This window comes from Sarcophilus harrisii, chromosome 1, assembly GCF_902635505.1.
Source record: "Sarcophilus harrisii chromosome 1, mSarHar1.11, whole genome shotgun sequence".
NCBI classification, from domain to species: Eukaryota; Metazoa; Chordata; class Mammalia; order Dasyuromorphia; family Dasyuridae; genus Sarcophilus; species Sarcophilus harrisii.
Window position 1 is genome coordinate 167,704,063 of NC_045426.1, and position 23,518 is coordinate 167,727,580.

A 23,518-nucleotide genomic window follows, 5' to 3' on the forward strand; every position below is an offset into this window, starting at 1 on the left:
TTGCTATTCAAGTTCATAACATACCAGATCAGTGCCATCATATTGAGAAAAGAACTGGACCAGGAGTAAGAAGATTTAGGTTGTAGTCTAGTCATGACCACTTTTCAATTGTGTAACTCTGAATAAGTCATTAATTATTATAAGACTCAGTTTCCCAATTTGGAAAATCAGAACAAGGATCCTGTCCTGTCTACTTCAGAGGATTTTTAGAGCTTCACTTGAGACAATTATATGTAAAAGTGCTTTAAAAACTAGAAAGCCTAGAAAAATGTAAGGAATTATCAGAAACATAATGATGATGATAAAGCACAAAGTTTTGAATGAAGAATTAATCTATAAAATTAGACTTCCCTTTAGAGTAATAAAGAACTGCCCCCAAAGTTTAATAAATTGACTTCATATACACTTAGCACATAGTAGATGCTTAATATGTATTTGGTCAGGTTGGTGCCACAGAGGATAAGAATGCTGAGCCTGGAGTCAGAAAGCATCATCTTCCTGAATTCAAATCTGGCCTCAGGCAGTAGTAGCTGGGTGATTCTGAACAAGTCATTTAACCCTGTTTGCCTCAAATTTTTGATCTGTCAAATGAGCTGGAGAAGGAAATGACAAATCATTCCAGCATCTTTGTCAAGAAAACTTTAAATGGGGTCATGAAGAATAAGACCCAACAGAAAAATGACAGAACAAGTATATCTTTGTTGATTGATTACTAAATTAATTAATACAGTTAGTTCTGCTATGATGGTTGGTTTGAAAATGCAAATCTGTTCCAATGGGATTGATATATTAGGAACAATGTGAGTATAAGTTATATTTCAAATTTGCTTGTGTACCATTTCAGTATCTGGGGAAGTTGCAAGAATGCAGAACAACACCATTTTACCATAGATCACAAGCTGCATATACATTTCCATAAATAAATTTCATGTTTTTTTTCAAAGGGAAATGCTATCTTTATTGTATATATCTTCTAGTGAAGAAAGAACTGTGCAAGGAAGAAGGCTAGTCCACACTCATGTACTGCTCTCTAAACCCCCATTCTACCCATCTTCCATAGTCAGCCCCTGCCTTATTTCCTAGCGTTGCAGCACTTGTCTTGACCACAGCCATTGACTTTGCCATCTCAGGAACAGGAGTGTAGACTGAGTAGCAAACCAAGTCCATGGAAGTTACTGCTATTTATTGGGATATTTTCCATTTCTTAGCCATTTAATATGTATTATTATATTTATTAGGTTTCTATCTTTTTTTAATCACTGACAAAGGTTTTAGTGTCATGCCCTTAACCTCAACTTTCCCATAAGCCCCATGGTTTTTAGTGCATAGTTTTACATAGAATGGTGATTTTTTAGGAATACTGTCAGAGCAGAACTGATTAGAATGATGTATGTTTATTGTATCATATATTGTACCATACATTACTATATATGTAAGACTATAACATATGTCTATTGACTAATGTATAATAATGTATGATTGTAACAATGTATGTAGATAAATACATTTTGAGACAGCTAGGTAGGAAGAAGATTCCTGATGACAATACACCCATTCCTCACTAATTAACCAACATCCAAGGGAGAAAATACAGAGTAGGTGGAAAAGTAATCTGAGAGGGAAAATCTCATCAGCTGGGGGCACCAGGTACAAAAAAAAAAGAAATGGGATGTGAAGAAATAGGTCGTGAAGAGAGACAAGGCAGCTAAAAAGACAGAGCATTTTAGGAATGTATTTGTTTATATGTTTCCCTATTTAGATTATAAGCCCCCTGACAGGAGAGACTGTCTTGTGCCTCTTTTTGTATCCTTAATATGCATAGTGTCTGGCACATAGTAGGTGCTTAATAAATGTTTATTGATCGACTGATTGTTTATGGATCATCTGGTGGCCAATCTCCTGGTGGAACTTAGAAAGGTTCTTGGGTGACCACTCAGCCTTATAACCTCAATGTCGTCTTTGACTCTTCATTTGCAATCACCCTAAATACACAATTGAATGTCACATATTGTTGATTCTATCTCTACAACATCTCTCCTATGTCCCCTTCTCTTTACTCACCCTCTTGGTACAGGCTTTCTTCACTTAGCATCTTGACTATTCCAATCACTTTCTAATACATTACTGCCTCAAGTCTTCCCACACAAATCTTTCTTTTATCAACTGCCTAAGTCATCTTCCTAAAACACAGGTCTGACCAAGTCATCATCCTCTCCCCTCTACTCATTAAACTTGAATGGTTCCCTAATACTTAAAAAACCAAATATAAACCATTCTGTTTGGTATTTAAAGTCCTTCACCCCTCTGGCCCCTTCTTGCCTTGCCTTAAACCCTTCTATGTACAATATGATTTAGTGACACTGATCTTGCTGTTATTTGCATAAGAATATCTTTATATTTATCTCCTGGTTTCCTTGACCTCTTCAATGCTCTGTTCAAATTTCACTTTCTACATAAAGGTCTTCCCAGTTTTTCCCATAGGAAGTGCCCATTTACACTATGTACATATACACACATACACAAATGTGTATATATATATATTATATATGTACATATATTATCTACATATAGCTTAAATATATGTATATATCTTGTATGTATGTATGTGTGAGAATATATATATATATATATATTTTTTTTTTGTATGTACACACAGTAATTTTCACATTGTCTTTTCTCATTAGAATATAAATTCTTTGAGGTCAGGGACCATATTTTTGTTTTTCTTTGTATATCCAACATTTAACACTGTGCCTGACACATAGTCAGTGCTGAATAATAACGTATTATTTGACTAATCAAAGCTATGGTCTATCAACAGCACTTCCAGCTTGTTCAGACCTAAAAAAACTTGAATTTTACTGGCAAAGCCTTTGAGGATGTTAAAAATAGAGAGTAAGTGTAAGACTACTGCTAGATAGAATGAAAGTTCCTTATTATTTACATATTCAATATACTATCCAGGACCCAACAAGATTCTAAAATCAAGAGTTCCTCTAGAGAAGCATTCATCTCTAGGAGGAAAAGTAGACTAGCATAACAAAAAGACTTCAAAGCTAATCAGACCTATCCAGTCAGCTTAAATTACTCCTACTTTCTTACAAATAATGCTGTATTTACATTTTTTTAAACATGTCAGTATCTTTAGGCTGTGGGAGGATCTGTGGATACAGGTCCATCTAAGTAAGTGGTCAGCCTGAAAACTGCATGTTGCTGAGCTGGATCTGTGATTCTCACTTTTACAAGTTAGTATATTTGAGTTTTTAAAATTTATTTTAGAGTGATCAACCCTATTGAAAGTATTTATACTCACCAAACTTAAAAGAAACTAAAGATTCACCTGCAAAAAGGAATACAATACCCTAGTTTTGCCAGGTAGATTTTCCCCTTGGTCAAAGAAAGGCTAGAAAGGCCCCCAAATGTCTTCTCTCCAACTCTCCTTTTCTTAGTCTCAACCATGAAGACTACTATGCTATTGTGTAATTATTTTTTGAAGTCTTTTTTTCTTATCATTCTGAAGTTTCAAAAATGACAGATTCTTTTTTATGTTTCTCCTTAATTTTGGCTGCTTCTTGATGGTATATAGGGAAGTTCCTTAGTTTTAACAGCTACACAGTTACAAACGAAGATTTCCTATGGGTATTCTAATCCAATCCATAAAGTATAGATTTTTCTTAGCTTCTATAACTGGGATCCTTGTAGGATAGGGGCTCAGCACTATTCTCTCACTATTCTCTAAGAAAAGAACTATCTTAATCCTTTTAGATCTCAGTAATCAGCAACTTCAGCAGCAACTACCCTTCCTAATATGACCAGCTCAGACTAGTTCTGTGAGCCAAGATGGCACAATGGAAAAAGTGATGAAACTGGAGTCAAAGAATCTGTGTTCAAGTCTGGGCTCTGCTACTTACTACACAGATCTGGGAAAGCACTAATCCTTCCTAGGCCTCAGTTTTCTCATCTCCAAAATGATCACGTTAAACTAGATAACTTCTAAGGAGACTTACTGTTCTAACTCTAAGATCCCCTAGTGGACAAAAACAAGAAGTCTTCTCTCAAGGAATCTCCAAATCTCCCAGAAACCTGCAAAACAAGGGATTATTCCCTGGGCCTCAGGCTTGAACTGGAAGGCTGCCAGAGGGCAACCACATGGTCCTGCCAGAATAGCCACAGTGCCACAGAGGAGTGTTTTGTTCAATTAAACTCACCTCCACTGAAGCAAAGACAAGTAACCAGAATTGATCAGGTTCTATCTGCAGTTGATTCTTATTGGTGTTTAAGGACAGAGTGAGAATCAAGTAAGGAAAACCTGTACCTACTGATCACATTCTCTCTCCTGCCATTCTGTAGTAGCATGTGAGGTTTTCTCCATATGCATATCTCAAATATGCCTCCTTCTAGATGCCTTTGAGTGGGATTTTTTATTCTTGAGCCTTAAATTTTTTTTCTATCAGATGTCTATGCTTCTGTCTGACATGTCATGTTATCAGCAATATAACAAAGGCCCAAAAAATTCTACTTCCTGATTTCATTCTTTTCACTCACTTCAGGTCCAAAATGCTCTCTTCACCTAGTGCAGACATACTTGGACTTTCTTCACCACCATATATATTTTAGTAATAGTCAACAAATGTACTTTTAACACGGAACTAAAAAAAGAATAGAGACATATACTCTTAGGGCCTGACATTGTTTTATTTAGCATCATAAAATATTAAGACTGGAAGGACCTTTAGATTTCATTTAGTCTAAGCCTTCATTTTATAGAAATAGAAAGCAAAGCGTCAAATATATTAATTAACTTCAACAAAATCACATAGTTAATTCATATTAAGATTGGAATCCTGTTGTCCTGACTTGCAAAAATACTATTCTTTCCACTATATTTTGTAGGCCCATGGACCAGTGGGTGATTTATGCGATACACACTAGTGTGCTTTCTAAATAAGAAATAAATGAGAAAACCCACCATTAGTAATAATCAACATTTAATGAGTAAGGCATGAAGGGCTGGCACAGTTTTGCAAAGTTTTAAGTGATCTTTCTTCATAGGTACAGGACTGTAGTCTTCATGGTCACGACTAAGAAAAGTAGAGTTGGAGAGTAAGGATCTGTCAACCAGCCTTCATCTAGCATTGGCCAAAAGGAAAGTGTTCTACATGGCCAAAACAGTATTGCATTCCTCTTTGCAGGAGAATTTTTGTAGTGGGCAAGACTGATCCAGGTACCTCAACTTAGTGATATTATACCTTAAAATTATTTAACCCCTTCTGATGTGATATATGTGGTTATATATTATGGTGCAGTTATACCTCTACCTTCCTCACACACAATTTTTAGATAATGAGTATTTTGAAATGCAAGGAATTTAAATCAAAATTAAGATTAATCTGTGCTCATTAAGAAAGATATATAAAAAGAGAAAAGCCAAAACATCAATAAAGTCCAATAGAGCAGGAAGAGTGAAGACCAGCAAGAGTCTTAAGGTCTTAGTCTTAAGTCTTAAGTCTTAACAGTCTAATCATCATGAGCAGGTCATAACATCTTAAATGAATATGTGTGAAGTAGAATACTTTTAGTGATCTTTAAACAAAATCCCAGCTTTTCAACATCAATATTCTTCTGATGATGTTAAATTACTGAAACACGAACTGACACAATTTCCAAATGACTGACATTTCAGGTGAACCAAAGGGCATGGTGGGCACAGAGTAAACTGCAGCAAATTATCCACAAAGAATTGCAAGACAGAATTGTGAAAAAATAATTTTAAGAAAATTACATGGTTTGAAAAGAAGGAAGGCCAATAGAATAGCAAGAATATGTGTATAAGGGTGGAAGTGGGGGAAGATGTACCCAAGAGATCACCATGTATTTCATGTCTAGCCAAGCAAGGTCACAAGAGCCCAAAGGAAAGTTTTCAGTATCCTAGATGAACTTCTTGTGTAACATTTCTAGGAAGACACGGGCAGAATTGCAAAGAAAGAGTAAATTCTGGTTGGTTGGGATTCTGGATTTTAAAATCAATGAGGTTACATATCCATTGAAATATCAAAGCATGAAGTAGAAAGGTTGGCTTGGTATCTATATACAAGGAGTCTTCCTGCCACCAGGGCTTAGAACTAAGTGGGTTTTAATAAGAATTATTGTACTAGTCTTTTCTAATCTCCATCTGTGCCTGCCCACATCAAACCTACCACTCCCAAAACAGCTTCTGTACTAAACCACGATATGTACAAAGCAAAGGGATCTTTAGGGTCCTTATAAGTTCAACATAGATATACTTCTCCTATGGGATTCTTATCTTGGTCATGGCTTTTCCCAAATTTGTGTCTACTACTCTGTAATATTGGGGATCTTAAAAACACTAGAGAAGACATGGCACACAATGGCAGGTCTGCTCCCAATAGCCAATGGATGGCTTTATCCTGAAATGACTGGAAATTATCTTGCAAATAATACCAAGGAAACCACGCTGATCCAAATAGATTCTTTTGTCTGAGAACTTCATAATTAGGTCTTCCAGAAAAACTGATGGTGGCACTTGAGGCTCTAGAGAATGGAGAAATTCCCTCTCACTCCCAGCTCTTCTGACCAATGTCTACATTTCTGTTCTTGGGTCTTTCTCTCCTGATTCTTCCTCTATGGCTATAAATGAATTACTTCTGTGAACTATTTAATGCCCAAGGATGAGGATAGGGCTGATGTATTTTTTTCCTCAAAAAAAGGTCAATAATTATAATTATGCTTATTGAGAATAATAATTTAGATTAAAATCTTTTCTATGTATTCAAAATGTCTTCATAATAAGCCATGGGAAGCCGACAATGTCATCAATGTTATTCAGCTTAGGGACATAATACAGAGACAGGCTATTTAGAACTTGCCCAAGGCCACATGTCTAGTTAGCCATTCCTGTGGGACTTCTAGTCCAATCTTGGGGCAACTAGGTAGCACAGCAGATAGAGTCTGGAGTCAGTGAGACTCATCTCCCTGAGTTCAAATTCAGCCTGAGACACTTACTAGCTGTGTGACCCTGAACAAGTCACTTGATCCAGTTAGCCTCAGTTTCCTCATCTGTAAAAAGAGTTGGAGAAAGAAATGACAAACCACTTAATATCTTTGCCAAGAAAGTTTCAAAGGGGGTCATGAAGAATTGGATATAAATAAAATGACTGAACAAGTTTAAACTTTCCTCTTCTATATGACTACTTCTACATAATAATGATAATAACTTGCCCATGTATCTCCAGCCTCCAAGTCTGCAAATTATTCAATAGCTCTCTTCAGAACTCTATGCTGCTGGATTTTGGGGTCACAGAATGACAAATCTACAATGAAAAAGGAACTCAGAGACCACTGAGTCTCACCACCCTCATTTGTGGACTGAAGATACTGAGGGCCAAGGAGATTACTGACTTTCCTTACTTCATACAGGTAATAAGCCAACACTGGCAGCATTTGATGCCAGGTCCTCTAACTCCTTCCATCTGGCTGGTTTCAAATTGCAGTTTACAGTCTAATCATCATGAGCAGGTCATAACATCTTAAAGCTTCAGCTTTCTTATGGAAATAATAAAATTTTTAGTCATGGATGAGGTTCAAATGAGATCAGAGCTATTAACACTTGGTAAATATTAAAATATTTAAAATATGTTTAAATAAAAATAAATACGAATTTTAAAATATTTTTAAATGTTAAGCAATAATGATGGTGATATTACCATTGCTATTTCACTTTAATCTGACTCTTTATGAACCTACTTAAGGTTTTCTTGGTAAAGATACTGGTTTGCCATTTCCTTCTCCAGCTCATCTTATAGATTGGGAAACTGAGGCACATAGGATTAAGTGATTTGCCCAGAGTCATACAGTAAGTGCCTAAAGCCACATTTGAACCCAGGTCTTCCTACCTCCAAACCCAGAATTCTATTCACTATGTCACCTAGCTGATGATAATAGCTGGCATTTATATATCACTCATCATATAGGTTACCTCATTCAGATTTCACCATAATCTTTTGAGGTAAGTGCCTAATTTTACAGATGAACTGAGGTTGACAGAATTTATATAACTAACCTAGAGAGACAAACAGCTAGTTAAGTGTCAATGGTTGGATTCAAATTTTGGGTTTCCAAATTCAGTACAGTCATAATTATTATTATGAATCATTGCCTATTCTTGAAAAGTTCAAAAAATAAAGCAGCAAGATAAACAGCTATTCATTTATCCCTCTTCTCTCAGAATATAATCTAGTTCTGATCAAGCCCAAATAATACAAACCTACCAGAGAAGATCCAACTCTACCCAGTCAGCCAGCCCCATTTTAAATATTATGAAAATAATTCCCAAGATTAAAGTAGAATTTCAAGGTTATTTTGATCAAAAAAGTTGCAATTGAGAGTATTCTGACATTCTGATCTAGAATTACCTACCTATCAATTAGAGATAACAATAACAAGAATACCAGATTGTGTTCACAGAGTATTTTAAAGCTCTACAGTGGTTTGTCTCACTCGATCATCTCCAACTAAATTATATCCCTTCAAATACAAATGCAATTATTTCTTAGACACAATGTTCTAGAGCTGTTATTTTAGTTGTGTGGATTGGGGATGATGCAATGCCAACTAACTTCTCATGGGACCCTTTGATCCTGGAACAGGCTCCCACCTTCGTGGCTCATCTGAATCCAGATTGGATTCCAAGGGGAGGATGAACAGGCTCATTAAATTCTATTTCACTTCTGAATATGGCCCCATGCTGAATTTGCTTCCTGCACATCACCCTAAGCCCCCAACCTCCATGCACTGGGCTCCACTCAATAAGACAGAGTGGCTCCCAGCCCAGTAAGCTTCTGCAGCCCTTCATGCACTCTGGAGCTGGATAATCAGGCAGCTGGCAATCAGCCACTTTTTGCTCACTCAGACTCTCAAGACAAATGTCATGCTGCTCTTTACTGGGAGAGAAAGTCAAGACTTTATGCTTGTCCTTAAAAAAATTAAAAACCAGCTCATTGAGTCTAAGTTGTTTTTGTTTAGCTTTTTTTTTTAATTTAAATAAATGTAGATTAAGTAAAATAAGTTCTTATTCTTCTCAGACTATCAATCAAACCACAGTATAATTCCTGAAGGAAGAAAGGAACGAGACTTCCTAATTTCCATTTTCCTTGAAATGGATGTCATGCTTCCTGAATGTTTATTAGCTATATCTAGGTAACAATTTATTTCCCAAACAATATTGTGATAGTATCTATTTTTTTTTTTGCTGAAATTAAACCATTCCTAGGTTGATCATCTAAAATAGAGGGGGGGACCATTTTTCTGCCAAGAACTATTTGGATATTTATAACATTATTCACAGCCATACAAAAAGATCAACTTTTAGAACTCAAGCAGTGGGAGGTTGTTGTACCTAGCTTTCAGCTCATCATCAACTGCAGTTGATTATGAAAATGATTTATCAGGCTTTATACATCCTTCAGACAGAATTCTTAAGGAATAGAGATTCTAAATCAGTGATTCTCAAACTTTTGTTTTCAGTATCTTTATCCTATTAAAAATTATTGAGGATCTCTCCAAAGCGTTTTTGTTTATCTGGATTATATTTATAGACATTTACCATATTGGAAATAAAAACTATTTTTGAATTTGTAGACACTCTAAAAGGGTTTCAGAGATCCCCAGGATTCTCTATACTATGCTTTGAGAACCACTGTTCTAAATGGTAAGCAGTAGAGAGCTGGGTAGCTAGGTGGTTCAGTAGATAGAGCTCCATGCCTGGAGGTAGGAGAACCTGAGTTCAAATTTGACCTTAGACACTTGGTATCTGTGTGACCCTGGATAAGTCACTTAATTCTTTTTGCCCCAGTTTACTCTTCTGTAAAATGAACTGAAGAAGAAAATGGTAAACAAATCCGATCATGAAGGATCAGACACAACTTAACTGACTGAAAAACAAGTAGTGAACAAAGCTCAAAGCCAGGAGCGCCTGGGTCCAAGTCCTGCCTCTAATACCTACTAAACACATGATTCTATATAAGTCATTTAACTTCTCAGGATTCTAGATGAATCTCTAAAATTATAAATTGCAGGTGTAAAGGGAATTTCCACAGCCAAGAACTCTCTATGTTACTGAAAAATGGATCTAATCCTTAACTCATATAGATATAGAAATGTCAGTATATTCTCAATTGTAGCTTAAATTTAGAAATGCAGTTTCTAAATCTACAAAGTTTTGGAGAACTTTTAGTTTGTAATAGCAAAATATTTAATATAACCATTTGTACAGTATAATATAATATGTATAGCATAATATATTGATAGTATAATATACAATAGTATAATATTTATGTCCTATAATATTAAATACAATCAATGGGTCATTATTAATGTTTATTTCTTTTAAGTTCAAATCTACCTCCAAATCAAATATAGGAAGTAGCAACAATAGTTGGCCAATTACAACTGAATGTCAGCGCCTTCAAATGAGTTTCTAGCCTCTCATGGAAAGAGAAAATATTCCAATTTGAAAATAATAATTTTTCTCCTTATGGTCCTTTTAAACACAACTTTCCAACTAAAAGTTTGCCATCTACTACTACTATAACTGTCAGTGCCTCTTTTGGGGAAAAATCTTAAAATCTTTACTGAAACTACTTTCCAAATAAGAGACACAAATAAGTTATTATTGAATTATGCCATCTTAAGTACCTACAGAATTGACTATTCTTGCAAAGTTAAGACTATGTAAAGACTATACTTACAAAGTTAAACACTGTGGTGTTTTTATTTGGGAATTCAAATGTCCATAGAATCATGGAATTTTTATGACTCTTGGACCTCAGAGGTCATCAGGTCCAATTCATACATGAAAGGAATCCCCATAATAATATCAATAGGAGGTTATTTAGTTTCTGCTTGAAGATCTCTGTTCTTAAGGTATCCCATTCCATTTCTAGGCAGCTCTGATAAAGTTTGTTTTCTTATCAAATCTAAATCTGTCTCTTTACAACTTTTATCTATAATTTCTGATCCTGAGGGGTCTCTGGGGCCAAATAACACAAGTCTTTTACAAATCAACCCTTTAAATATTTGAACAGTGCCTCCATGTCAGAGCAGCTAGGTCATCACAGCTGCACCCAAAGCGAAGAAGACTCATCTTTCCAATTTCAAATCTGGTCTTAGACACTTAATAGCTGTGTGACTCTAGGCAAGTCATTTAACCCTGTTTGTCTCAATTTCTTCCTCTGTAAAATGTGTTGGAAAAGGAAATGGTAAACCACTCCAGTATCTTTGCCAAGACAAGTCACAAAGATTCACACATGACTGAAATGACTCAACAATAATGACAAATGCCACTTTATTTCCTTAGTTATTTTTTCTCTAATATACACTTTTAATATCTTCAACCAATCCTCATATGGTATAAACTCAAGGCCCATAGTTTTCCTTGTTGTACTATCCTAAATGGTTTCCTTTGTTCTTATGTCCTCCCTAAACCACAGCAACAGCTAGGATGAATCACAGTATTTTAACTATGGTCTGATAATAGCAAAACACAGAGAAATTTTCATTTCTTCATTTCTAAAAGCTTTGTTATTATTGTTCAATCATGTTTCAGTCATGTATGACTCTTTGTGATCCCATTTGGGATTTTCTTGATTTTCTCCGTAAATAGCTGAGGTTGGATTTGAACTCATGAAGATGAGTTTTCTTGATTTCCAGCTCAGCACTCTATCCTTCAAACTACCCAACTCCCCCTTAAGTGAGGAAATACAAGTTGTATATTGCCAGTGTTCAACCAAAGATCACAAAAGGCTGGAACATTAACTTTGCTCCAATTTCTAAAGCCAAACCCAAAAGATAGAACACTCACACACCCTATTAATAACTAAAGTAAATGAAGGGCCTGACAACTTTAAAGGGACTCTCTAGGATCAGCACAGAATTCATTAACATATTATAACTCCTAGGGGAACTGGATTGGACAAACGAACTAAATTCTAAATCTGGGCCAAATTTACAACATCTGGGAATTATTTCCTTTCTGATGGCCTTTAATGTTTCAGAAATTGTATGAAATTTGCAGTTCCACTTATCTGAGCAAGTCACCACCAATGATTGCTAGAGAAACTAACAAAGTATTGCTAATTAATTAATCAAGAAGCATTTTATTAAGTGCCATCTATGTGGCAGTAAAAAAAAAAATTCTGGGCCTGGAATCAAAGAAGACTTTTTCTTAAGTTCAAATCTAGAGACTTACTAGGTGGGTGACCCTAAACAAGTCACTCAATTCTGTTTGCCTACATTTCTTCATCTGTAAAATGAGCTAGAGAAGGAAATGGCAAACTTCAGTATCTCTACTAAGAAAACCCTAAATGGAGTCACAAAGAGTCACCCATTACTAAAATCACTAAACAACAAAATGTGATTTACACTATGCTTACTGGGGTTTAGGTATATAAATACAAAACCAAAAAGATTTTCTCTCCTCTCAAATAGCATACAAGTCAGGCTTTGTTGAACTTATGAATTAACAAACTTGTATTTACAACATTGGATAAAACTTCCCTAATTAAATGGATCAAGATTAAATGCAGATTTAATTAAATTCCAAGAATCACATTAAGTGAAAATTAAATGGAAAAGGTTATAGAAAATTCAGAGTCATTCTACTCACTAAAGGTCACTCTCCTCTCTGTTTCAAGGAACTAAAGAAAAGAAAGGCAGACTAAATTGCCTTCTCATTCTGAATCTTTCTCCTGCAACTTGGCTTTCATCCTGTCTCTCTTCTCTGTGAAATCCAAGGAAATATAAGAGCATTAGCAGTTCATTTTGTGCTGCTTTGTATCAATCTTTGAGGAAGAGTCTCTCCTAATGGCCCGGATGACCTGTTCTCATTCTGTTTTCTCTCTCCAGAGATTTCCCTCCTTTAATGTTCATTTTTATATCATTTCTTTGTCTTGTTCCTGAGCTATTTCAGTCTTATCCAACTCTTCATGGCTTTTGGGATTTTCTTGGCAGAGATACTGATGGGGTTTGCCATTTCCTTCTGAGGTAAACAAGGTAAAATGAATGCCCAAAGTCACACATCTGGGCCAGTATCTGGGCCAGGTATGAACTCAAGAAGACAAGTCTCCTTGACTCCAGGCCCAGCATTCTATCCACTGTACCATGTAGTTGCCCATAATCTCTTAGCAACCCCTTTCCTCCTCTGCAAGCATCATGAGTCATACTCAATGCAGCACAGAGGTTCATAAATCATGGATTTAGAACTTTTAGAGGCCATCTGTTTTAAACCCTTCATGTTGTAGATGAGAAAACTGAGTCCTAGAGAGATTAAGTGATTGCTCAAGGTCACACAGCTACAAATTATTGGAACCAGGATGGAGATCTAGGATCCCCTAATTTCCAATCTTAGCAAGTCTGTTTGTATGTTGTCCAGTCTGTCATTGGGCTTTTGCTTCATATCTTTTCAGTGGAGTATACACTAGAAACAAAATCCATCAAACATAAGAGTATTTTTTTAGTACTTCCTCTGCCTACAAACTGTCTTTTGCTTTCATAGGAAGATGGGCTTTGTATATAATCATCCTATTTTTTTCCATAGTTCATTTCCTATCTTACTAGCAAGTACAATGCCAAAATATTTTAAAAGCTTTCCTCTCTGAAATATGCTTTGACAAAGGAATTAAATCTAAACACAGCAATGAAAAAGCTGGCAAAAAATATGGAGATTGGGGGGGGGGGTGAAAGAAAAAGAGAGAGAAACATTTGTTTAAATAAATATTGAGTATGGTTTAACTCAAACTGAGTCTTATGAATTAAACTAAAGCCAGTACTGATGAGAATATAAAATATGATAAAAAAACAAGTCTGTCTCATATCATTACAACAAATCCATACCAGCCCTGACCTAATATTTCTTCTCTCCCACACTTTCTTTCTACTCCAAATGTTCCTATAGACTTTTCATGTCCAACTTGTTCTACAGTCTTCCAAGCTCATACTGGTCTCATCAGCCACAGTTGGATATACTATCCATTGAACCTAACAGTGATGTCAATTTGGTCCTCTAATTACAAAGGACAACAACTAGTCATTACAACAAAATCTTCCCTTAAACCTATTGTCCATATTTCAGGAATGGGAATAGTTCTAGAAAAAGTACAAACAAAAATTTTACATTCAATATTCATTTAGCATTATGATGTCCATAGAATTCTCTAACCTTCATGGAGGCAAAAATATTACAAAATTTGCCCTGTATGTTGAATACATAAATCACATTCCATAAAATTGCTTTCCTTCCCTTCCAAAAAATGAGAATTTCTAACAGTATTTTCAGGATACTTGGCTAATTTTTCTTAGAAATAGATGGTTTGCAAAAATCAGGTGATGGGCTAAAATAGCTATGAAATTGTGCTTAAGGCATGGCTTGGTAGTCAACTACAGATTGCAAAAGCAACAAAATGCACAGAAGAAAATGGGTGTGCTACTCTGAAATATTAGCACACAAGTGTGTGTCTTATGTTTCTAGAGCATTTTGTGGTGGGTGATTTATTTCACTCCCATGTGGCCAGCCGTTTGCTAATTCTGTATCATGCCATCTGTTTTCTGCTAAAAGATCTTCAAGTTCTTCTCATTCTCTCTTCTGTATCCCACAGAACTCCTTTTATAAAAGTTATATATCTGATTCATTTAGATGCATGGTAACATAGCGGCCTTTTCATTTTTATTTAACAAATACTTTAATGAGATTAACAAATTATGCTATTATAAGGTATTTATGAAGATTTTTAAATATTAGCAGTTTCATTTCTGATGTTTACTAGCAGTAGAAACAATTTCACTGTACAGTAGGGAAAATGCCTAGGATTGGACCTACAACCACCTTTTATCCAACTGCAACCTGTATCCCCCAACTCTTCTAATAAATAATTACTCATAGTTAGTAATAGTGGTTCATAGTTATAAAGGCTTTATGGTTTGTAAAGTATTCTTGTCACAGAAATCTTGTGAAGTAGGAAATCAAAATAATATTATCCCCATTTTATAAATGAGGGAACGGATTCTGAAAGGTCAAGTGATTTGTAATTACTGGAATTGGGACTTGAATCAAAGTCTTTTGGCTCTGTGCCCATGATATTTCCAAGAAAACATGCCTTAGGTCTAGAAGTTAAGGGAGGGAATACTCTATTAACAGTTGGTAAGCAAACCTGCCTAGAATGGAAACAGGACAATTTCTTTTAGTACAGAATTTCATTTAGTCTATGACTTCCAACTCTACCTATGTTACTACATTTCATTTTGTTAACTCAACTGTTTTGCTTCTCACTCTTTCATATAAAGATATCCTAATCTGTCCACATAGCTGGACTTGCTGCATCACCGAGAATGTCTCCAGTAGATCCTGTCACAAATACCAACTTAGTCTCCACTGGCCTCCATGTCATTGACCAATCGTGACTCTCCTTTCTTCCAATATATTTATGCTCCCCCACCCCTAAACAAATATATATTACATATATTTAGTAATTTCTATCTATTCATATTCTGCAACTAACTTTGCTTGACTCTAAGGTGACTCATTCAGAAAAACAATTAATTGCTGGTCTAAATTATATAGGATATTTTTTTTTAATTAATTACCGTTGTTACAACAATCCTTGTTGCCTCGGAGGAGATTAGGTACTTGATGACCAGGATCAGTAGCTCTCCATAGTTCATGAGTAACATTGGAGTGATAAGAAAGGTCCATCTTGAGGTCTGTTTGGTTCTCACTAGTCCTTGTTAAATCAGAATTTGAGATATTTAATGGGAATATGATATCTTGGTGTACTCCAGATGAGTTTGATTTGTTGACAGTGTTGAGTGACATGTGTACCAAAGCTTCATTTATGAAGAATGAATTCTCGTGGCAGAAGCTGTCCGATCGATTAAGGCCTGTTACCTGTGCAAGAAATTACAAGGGAAAATATTAGTTTCTCTAGTAGTTTACTTTCGACCTTGTTCACAAGACAGACTGTTCCAAGAATAGAATTTCTTAAATTAGTTCCAATAAGAGGGAAGATCAGGAGGAGTACTCTGACCTTTAATTTCCTCCTCCTCGCTTTTCTCATGGACCTAAAACTATATATATAGATATAGATAGATAGATAGCTATAGATATAGATAGATAGATATAAATTTGTTTAGGATATTGTGTTCTGAAAAAAGGATTAGGAATGTGCTTAAAAATTCTATTTCTATTATATTTGGATCAAAGGCATTGAAAAGAAGTATTCATTTTTTTCTAAATAATTTAAAAAATTATCCAGGATTATAATAGAGCATTTATACATTATAAGTTTATAAAGAAGATATTTTATGGTTCAATTAGGCTGGAAAATTAAATGCAACAGAAACCATCTGAAAAACTGGACATCAAACTTTGCAACTTAGTGCATACTGAACCGTGCCAAAAATGAGGTTTGGTATAAGAAAGTAAATTGAAAAAATATATTTAATTTTCCATGCATCTTTGGAAAAGAAAATTCAATGGAAAATTTCCTTACCAACACTAATTAGTTACATATCAATTAAACAAATCTTCATAGTCATTAGTTCAAATTTTTTTGTACTTAAATATCAAATTAACATGGAGAGAAACATCTTCTTAATCAAGGAAAGCGGAGGTATAAAACCTGCCTCCAATGGGTCAGAACAATGTACCTGGGAAATATTTAACAAAAAATGCCATAAAATATAATGTTACATTTGATTTTGTTCAATCAAGATGAGCCCTAAGGGATCCTTATGAATGAAGAATAGTCCTGTCTCTGTTTAACACCACCAATATGAAGGAAGCAACACAAAGAGACTAAGACATCTCATCAATGCAGTGATCAATGATAATTTCAGAGATAATGTCAGCAGAGATGTGGTAGAAGCAGAAAGACATGGCCAATGTGCTTATATGTTTTGCTTAATTTTACTTATTTATTACAAAGGAGGAGAGTCATTAAGAAATGACAGTGGTATTAAAAAGATTAATAGCACATTTTTAAAAGGAGAGTTTTAAATAGAAATAATGAAATCTAATTTAATCTCTAAATAAAAGCAGTTGTGAATATTTATTTTTGGTCCAGATCTGTTTGACTTTATTGTTATAGGAAACTCCCATTGTATAAATTCCCTCCATTTATGTAAATCAGCAAGTCTTCTGTAACAGAATTTTGGGGAGTATTTAGAGTATTGCAAGATTAACTGAATTGTCCATCATCACACAGCCAGTATGTGTCAGATGTTGGATGTACACTCAGGTCTTCCTAGTGCCAAGTTTGACCTTCTACTCACTATACTACAGATTCCCCAACAGATACTCACTGCCCAGGATAACAAAATAGAACAAAATATGGCCTTAAGGGTCTCTGGATGATCACATAAGAAGGTTCTTTAAATAACAGAATGCCAGGGTCTTCTCAAAGAAAAGCTCTAGTTCAGGATCATGAACTCCTTTAGCAATCTGATGATTCTCTTCACGGAATAACATTTTAAATGAATAAAATGAAAAACATAAGATTACAAAAGAAACAAATTATGTTTAAATAGAGTTTGCAAAATACTAAAAAATATTAAAAAAAAAAAAAAGTTCACTGGCCCCACATTAAGGGATTCAGCTTTAGAACAGCGGTGAAAATGAACCACTTTAAAATGCAATTGGAAAATTTTTAAGAAAAATGAATTAAAATACAATATAAAATGTTAATGTGTAGTTTTCTAAGTTTATGTATAGCTGCAGGGATACCCGAGTCCTATTTAGTGGCTTTGCAACCCCCATTTCTATTTGTATTTGACAACCCTGGTCAGAAGATAAATGTTTCTTTGTTAACTTGTTTCCTTCCTGTGGAAAGAAAACCTAAAAATGTAAGCCTTTCTGATTTCTATTTCTTATTGTTATAGAGAGATATATAAATATTTGTAAATTTGAATAAATTTCATATAATTATATTAAAGATGAATATAGTATGTTATTAAATTGCATATCTAGCTTGTATATCCATTTCTATATCTTTATCCTCAAGACGTAGGATGCCCCAATAGATAAAGAACTAGATATAGAGACTTAGGTTCAAATCCTATCTCTAACATATCCTGTGTGACCATGGGAAAGTCACTTCTCAGTGTTCCAGGTTATGCAGTGCTTAGTCAGTGCTTAACACTAGACATTCAGAGCAGATATCTATTTGCACTAGTAGAAATAGTACCAGAAGTTCCCTACATTGATGAAATGACAGATTTAATAAAAATCATAGATGAAAGAGGGAGGAAGGGAAGGAAGGAAAAAGGGGGAGACAGAAAGAGAGAGAGTCCCTAAGACTTCTGATAACTACAAATAAATTCAAACATGGCACCTGAACTCTTACTTAAAAATTAAAAATGTGATTCTTCAGAAATCGCCCTAGAGTGGTCCTAGAACCGCCATGATGTCTTGTGAATGGGACCTCCAAATTAAGAAGTCTCTCTGACTACCCATCATCAGTAGCCACATGCCTCCCAAAGCTGTACCTCATTGCTTCCTGGAGAAAAGGCTTCAGGGAGACTACTCTGCCGACTGTGTTTCCAGTGACAAAGGAGATTCTGCTGGATCCTGACCTTCTCTCTTTCCCTCTCCACCATCCTCTGACCTTCTCTCAGCCTCTCCAGGTTTTGCTGATACTCCTGCAGCTGATGATCTAGTTCCCCCCGACTCCGACTGAGCATCTCCTCCTGACTTTGACATTCCTTCTCACGCTCCAGCAGCCATTTTTCCTTTGCCTCCTGCTCCCGCTGCCTCTGGTCACATTTGCGGTACCAGCGCTGCTGCTCCTGTTGGAACTGATGCTGTAGCTTGTGGATGTTGGCCAGCTCTTCCCGCTGTTTCTCCAAGTGGCGGGATTTTTCTTGCTCCTGGAGCAGTCCACCCCGGAGAGATAAACCATGAGGCATTCTCTCAGGGTCCTGGAGAATTAACTTATGGAGCTCAATGTGACTGTCTTGTATGGTCAGCGCAGCCTGATTCAGGGGAAAAGCAAAAACCAAAAAGTGTCTAATATCATTAAAACTCTGGATGCAGACCACCCTCTCACTTTGAATCCATCAGTATTTATTAAACACCTAATATGTGACAGGCAGTGGGAACAGGCCACAGGGATACAAATACCAAAAAATGAAACAAACTTTATTCTCAGGTTGCTTAAAAAGACACAAAAATAGAATTCAGGATCATTCATTTTCTACTACTGTTTTGATTTTTTTTTATTGAGTTCATTTGATCTAAGGCTCCATTTCCTCCTAGACCTAGGGTTCTTAACCTTCTGTTTTTCAAGGACTCTTTTGAAAAAATGGTGAAGTCTATGGACCACTTAGAATAATGTTTTTAAATGCATAAACTACATAGAATTAAAAAAGAAAACTAATCACATCCAAACATTTTTTAAGTTCTATAAAGCCTAGGTTAAAAACTTCTGTGTAGCCAGTCTCTAAAATTCCTTTCAGTTCTACTTTATTAATCAATCAATCAACAGGCATTTATTAAACCCAAAGAAGCAAGAGAGTTTAATATTTCAAGCTGACTCTTCAATTTCTTTTCTAAAGATCTGGTTGGGGATTTATATGGAGGAACATTAGTGGGAAAGTATCCCATATGTCAGAAATGTATTCTGCTATTGCTCCTTTGACCATATTTAAATAAATCTATCATGTAGAAACTGAGTACATGAAATTACAAGGCTAAATGGTATAAACTTAGTTGTACTCTCCTCCAAATCCCTAAATGGAGTCCTTCTTTAGCTATCCTGGCTACATAAGGACACAAAAAAAAAAACAAGGAAGCCCTTTGGAAATCACTGATAAATAATATCTTGCTAAATTACAAGGACTCTTCTGAGAATAGGAGTTAATGGTCTTAGGTACTAAAGCTGTTGCTGTTGCTCTTACTCAGCACCATAGCTGGAAGGCCATACATAAGGCATTGAGTAGAAATTATTTGATTGCTCATAGGAGGCTGGGATGATTAAGGAGAAATAGACAACTTACAAATTCACAGGACATTACTAACTAGATTTAAAAATAATTTTGTGTTACAGTATCTGACTTTAAAAAGTTTGGCAGCATCCCTAAAAAGAATTCCCTAGATTTTGAAGGATTTCACAGAACCAGAAAATCTCAGTAAATGCTCATGGCAGCCTTTAATTTTAAAAGTGTGAAAGATTAGGGTAAGGATAAACCCAAAATGAATACATGCTGGGTCCACATATATATTTGTATCTGATATGACATTATTGTTCTCTTGGGACCAAATTCACATTATTCTCCATATTTCTTAGAACATTTTTTAAACTGTCCACATAGCAGATGCTAGGAATACAGAGATTTGACTGAGAGAATCTCATGTGTGGGTAATTTTTTTTCATTTTGAAAAAACAAAGAATTTTAGATCATGTTTAAAACTAATGCCACTCAACAGTTGTCTCATATTCATAATATAATAACTAGGAATGTTTGCACCTGCACCAAGAAGAACGAAGGGTGGAAAGAGACCCCAAGAAATCAATGTGTGAGAAACAGAGTGTGAGAGACAGGGTAGAAAGAAAAATTCATGCCTGGTGCTTATCTGGCATTTTTCAATCCAATCCACCAAGTATTTATTAAGTACTTACTAGGTGGCAGACAATACGGTATGTCTTGAGACAACAAAGACAAAACAAAATAATTCCTGCCTTCAATAAGCTTAAATTCTATTGAAAATGCAATCCATCAATAGAATAAACATGATAATTTGAGGAAGGAAGGAACGAGCATTAATCACTGAGGGGAAAAAGGGAGCAAAAAAGATTTCCAGAAATATCACAAGTTAGCCTTGAAGAAGACTAGAGATTCTTAGAGGCAATCAGAAAGAGGAATATTTTCTTATCAGGAAAAGCATGGGGTCAGGAGATGAAATGTGAAGTTCAGGGAACAGCAAGTTGGCCAATTTGGGCAGAATGTAGAATAAATAAAAGGGAGTTATGTGAAATAATGTTGGGCTAGTTGAGAAGGTCTTTAAAAGCCAAGTTGACAAGTTTGTGTTTTGTCATAGTGACATGAGGCAATCCTTGGAGTTTCTCAAAGGTTCTTTAAGTGACATTGTCAGACTTGTGCTTTAAGAAAAATATTTTCATATATGTGTGAAGGATGAATTGGAGAGAACAAATAAGGAAAGGGGGGAAGCCTGGTGTGGAAAGCACAACAATATTTGAGATTAGTGGTGTCAAATTCACCACTATGCTGTTCATAAGAATCTCTGCTATTAGGTATAGGTTTAGAACACTTAACATCATCTTGTATTTTTATTTAATTTGTTAAATGCTGTCCAATTACATTTTAATTTGGTTTTGACAGTAATCTGGTGTTTGATACCTGTGGGCTAAGAAACTAGTGATAAGTACTTAAATCAGGTTGTGGACCATGTAAGCAGAGAGAAAAGGGTGATTGGAAGAAATGTTGTACAAGTTTAAAAAAAAGTCAATGAAGGAAAAATGAAAAAGTCAAGGATAACTCCAAGGTTACAAGCCAAGATGACTATAAGGCCAATATTGTTCTAAAGTGAAGTAGAAAGGAAACATGGTTTTTCCAGAGGGGAAACTAATGCATTAGATGCCTAAAGCACATCTTGATGGAGATGAATATCATAAAGTTAGTACAGGAGAATTAGCACCATGGAGAAAGAGTAGGGCTGGATAGATAGATCTGAAAGTCATCTTTTAAAAGATGCTGATAAAAAGGTTGGAAATTGGGAAAACGTCTACCAATTGGAGAATGGCTGAACAAATTATTTTATGTGATTATCATTGAATACTACTCTATTATAAGAAATGATGAAAAGGATGCTCTCAGAAAAATCTGGAAAAACTTATATGAGCCAATACAAAGTTAAATGTAACATGTACAAAGTAACAGCAATATTTTAAAATGATCAGCTGTAAATAACTTAAGCTATTCTTAGCAATTTAATGAATCAAGACAACTCTGAAAGATTTATGATGAAAAATGCTATCTATCCCTGGACAAGAATTTATAGGGTTTGAATACAGATTGAAGTATACTTTTTTAAAACTTTCTCCATTTTTCTTGAGGGCTTTTTTTGGTCTATGTTTTCTTTTACATATGGAAATATGGTTTGCATGAATACATATAACTTGCCTTCTCAATGAGGGTGCTGGAGAAGGAGGAAGGAAGAGAATTTAGAACTCAAAATTTTAAAACAAATGTTTTAAATTGTTTTATATATAATTGGGGAAAATAAAATATAAATATTAATTTTTAAATGATAGAGATAAATCTATGAGAGCGAACAAGATTATCAAAAGAACAGGTACAGAAAGGCAAGAAACAAGGAACTTTGCAAGAGGACAAGAATTTGGGAGGATGTTCATCAAAGAAAATGGACTCAGCAGACAGATATGAAGAAAAGCAGTTGATGGAAAAATCATGAAAGCTAAGTAAAAAAAAGAGCATTGAGGAAGAAAAGGTAGACAAAAGTGAAGAGAGTTTCTGAGAGGTCAAGGATGAGGAGTGAGAAAAGCATATCAGATTTTACAGTGAAGAGTTACTTGATAACATCTGAGAGAACATTTTTAGTTGAGTGGCAGAGTTGGAAGTCAAATTACAGGGGATTAAGACATAAGTAGAAGAGGAATGGGAGGCAAGGAGTAAGAAGGTTTGTTTTTATAAGAATCTGGGTATATAAAAACAACACAGGGTGAAACTACATAGGATTGCTTGCCATCCTAGGAAGAAGGAAGGAGAGGGAAAAGGAGATAGTATTTAGAACTCAAAACTTAAAAAAACAGTTTAAGAAAAATAAAATATTATATATATATATATTAAAATATACAGGGTGCACTCAAAATCTTTGTGCAGTTTTAAGATATTAAAGCTTAAACAACTGTAATAGCTTAAAACATTTTTCCTATATTTCTATCCTAAATCAGTCAATCCATGTATGATCTAACTAGCATATTAGCAAAAAATAATTAATTAGAAAGCTATCATCCATAAGATGTCCCAAAAGTTTTAGAGCAGCTTTAAGCTACCAGGAACATCCTACAGATGACAGTTTTCTAATTAATTGTTTTTTCTAACAACTTGCTAGTTGGATCTTGCATGAAGTTCTTGGTTTTGGATGGCTAACATTGGGGGAAGAGGGGAAAGGTTCAAAGCCATTCTTCATTCACCTACTTCTTCTGTATCAACTACCCCTATTTCTGTTCAGAACTAGAAATCATCCTAAGCATTCTTCCCTTTTTTCCCCACACTGACACAGGGTAAGTCTTGAACACAGGAAGGAGTTACAAAGGTAGGGAGGTTCCTTTAAGATGCAAAGTTTGAGAGACTGGGAGCTTACCTGACAGCTTAACCCAATCAAAGAAGACCTGACACAATATTGTGTGTGTGTGTCTGTGTGTGTGTGTGTGAGAGAGAGAGAGACAGAGAGACAGACAGACAGCGAGAC

General features: G+C 35.3%; 1 protein-coding gene across 7 annotated transcripts in view; it reads right to left on the minus strand.

Moving 5' to 3' along the window:
* The window catches only part of ARHGEF28 (Rho guanine nucleotide exchange factor 28), a 352,261-nt gene that overhangs the window by 27,489 nt on the left and 301,254 nt on the right, over positions 1–23,518 (minus strand). For all 7 annotated transcript variants that reach the window (XM_031966506.1, XM_031966499.1, XM_031966513.1 and 4 more), the window contains 2 exons: positions 18,553–19,038; positions 15,655–15,955 (listed from right to left, as the gene is read on the minus strand). In XM_031966506.1, the coding sequence (XP_031822366.1) occupies positions 15,655–15,955; positions 18,553–19,038 (787 nt within the window). The remainder of the gene's footprint in view (positions 1–15,654; positions 15,956–18,552; positions 19,039–23,518) is intronic.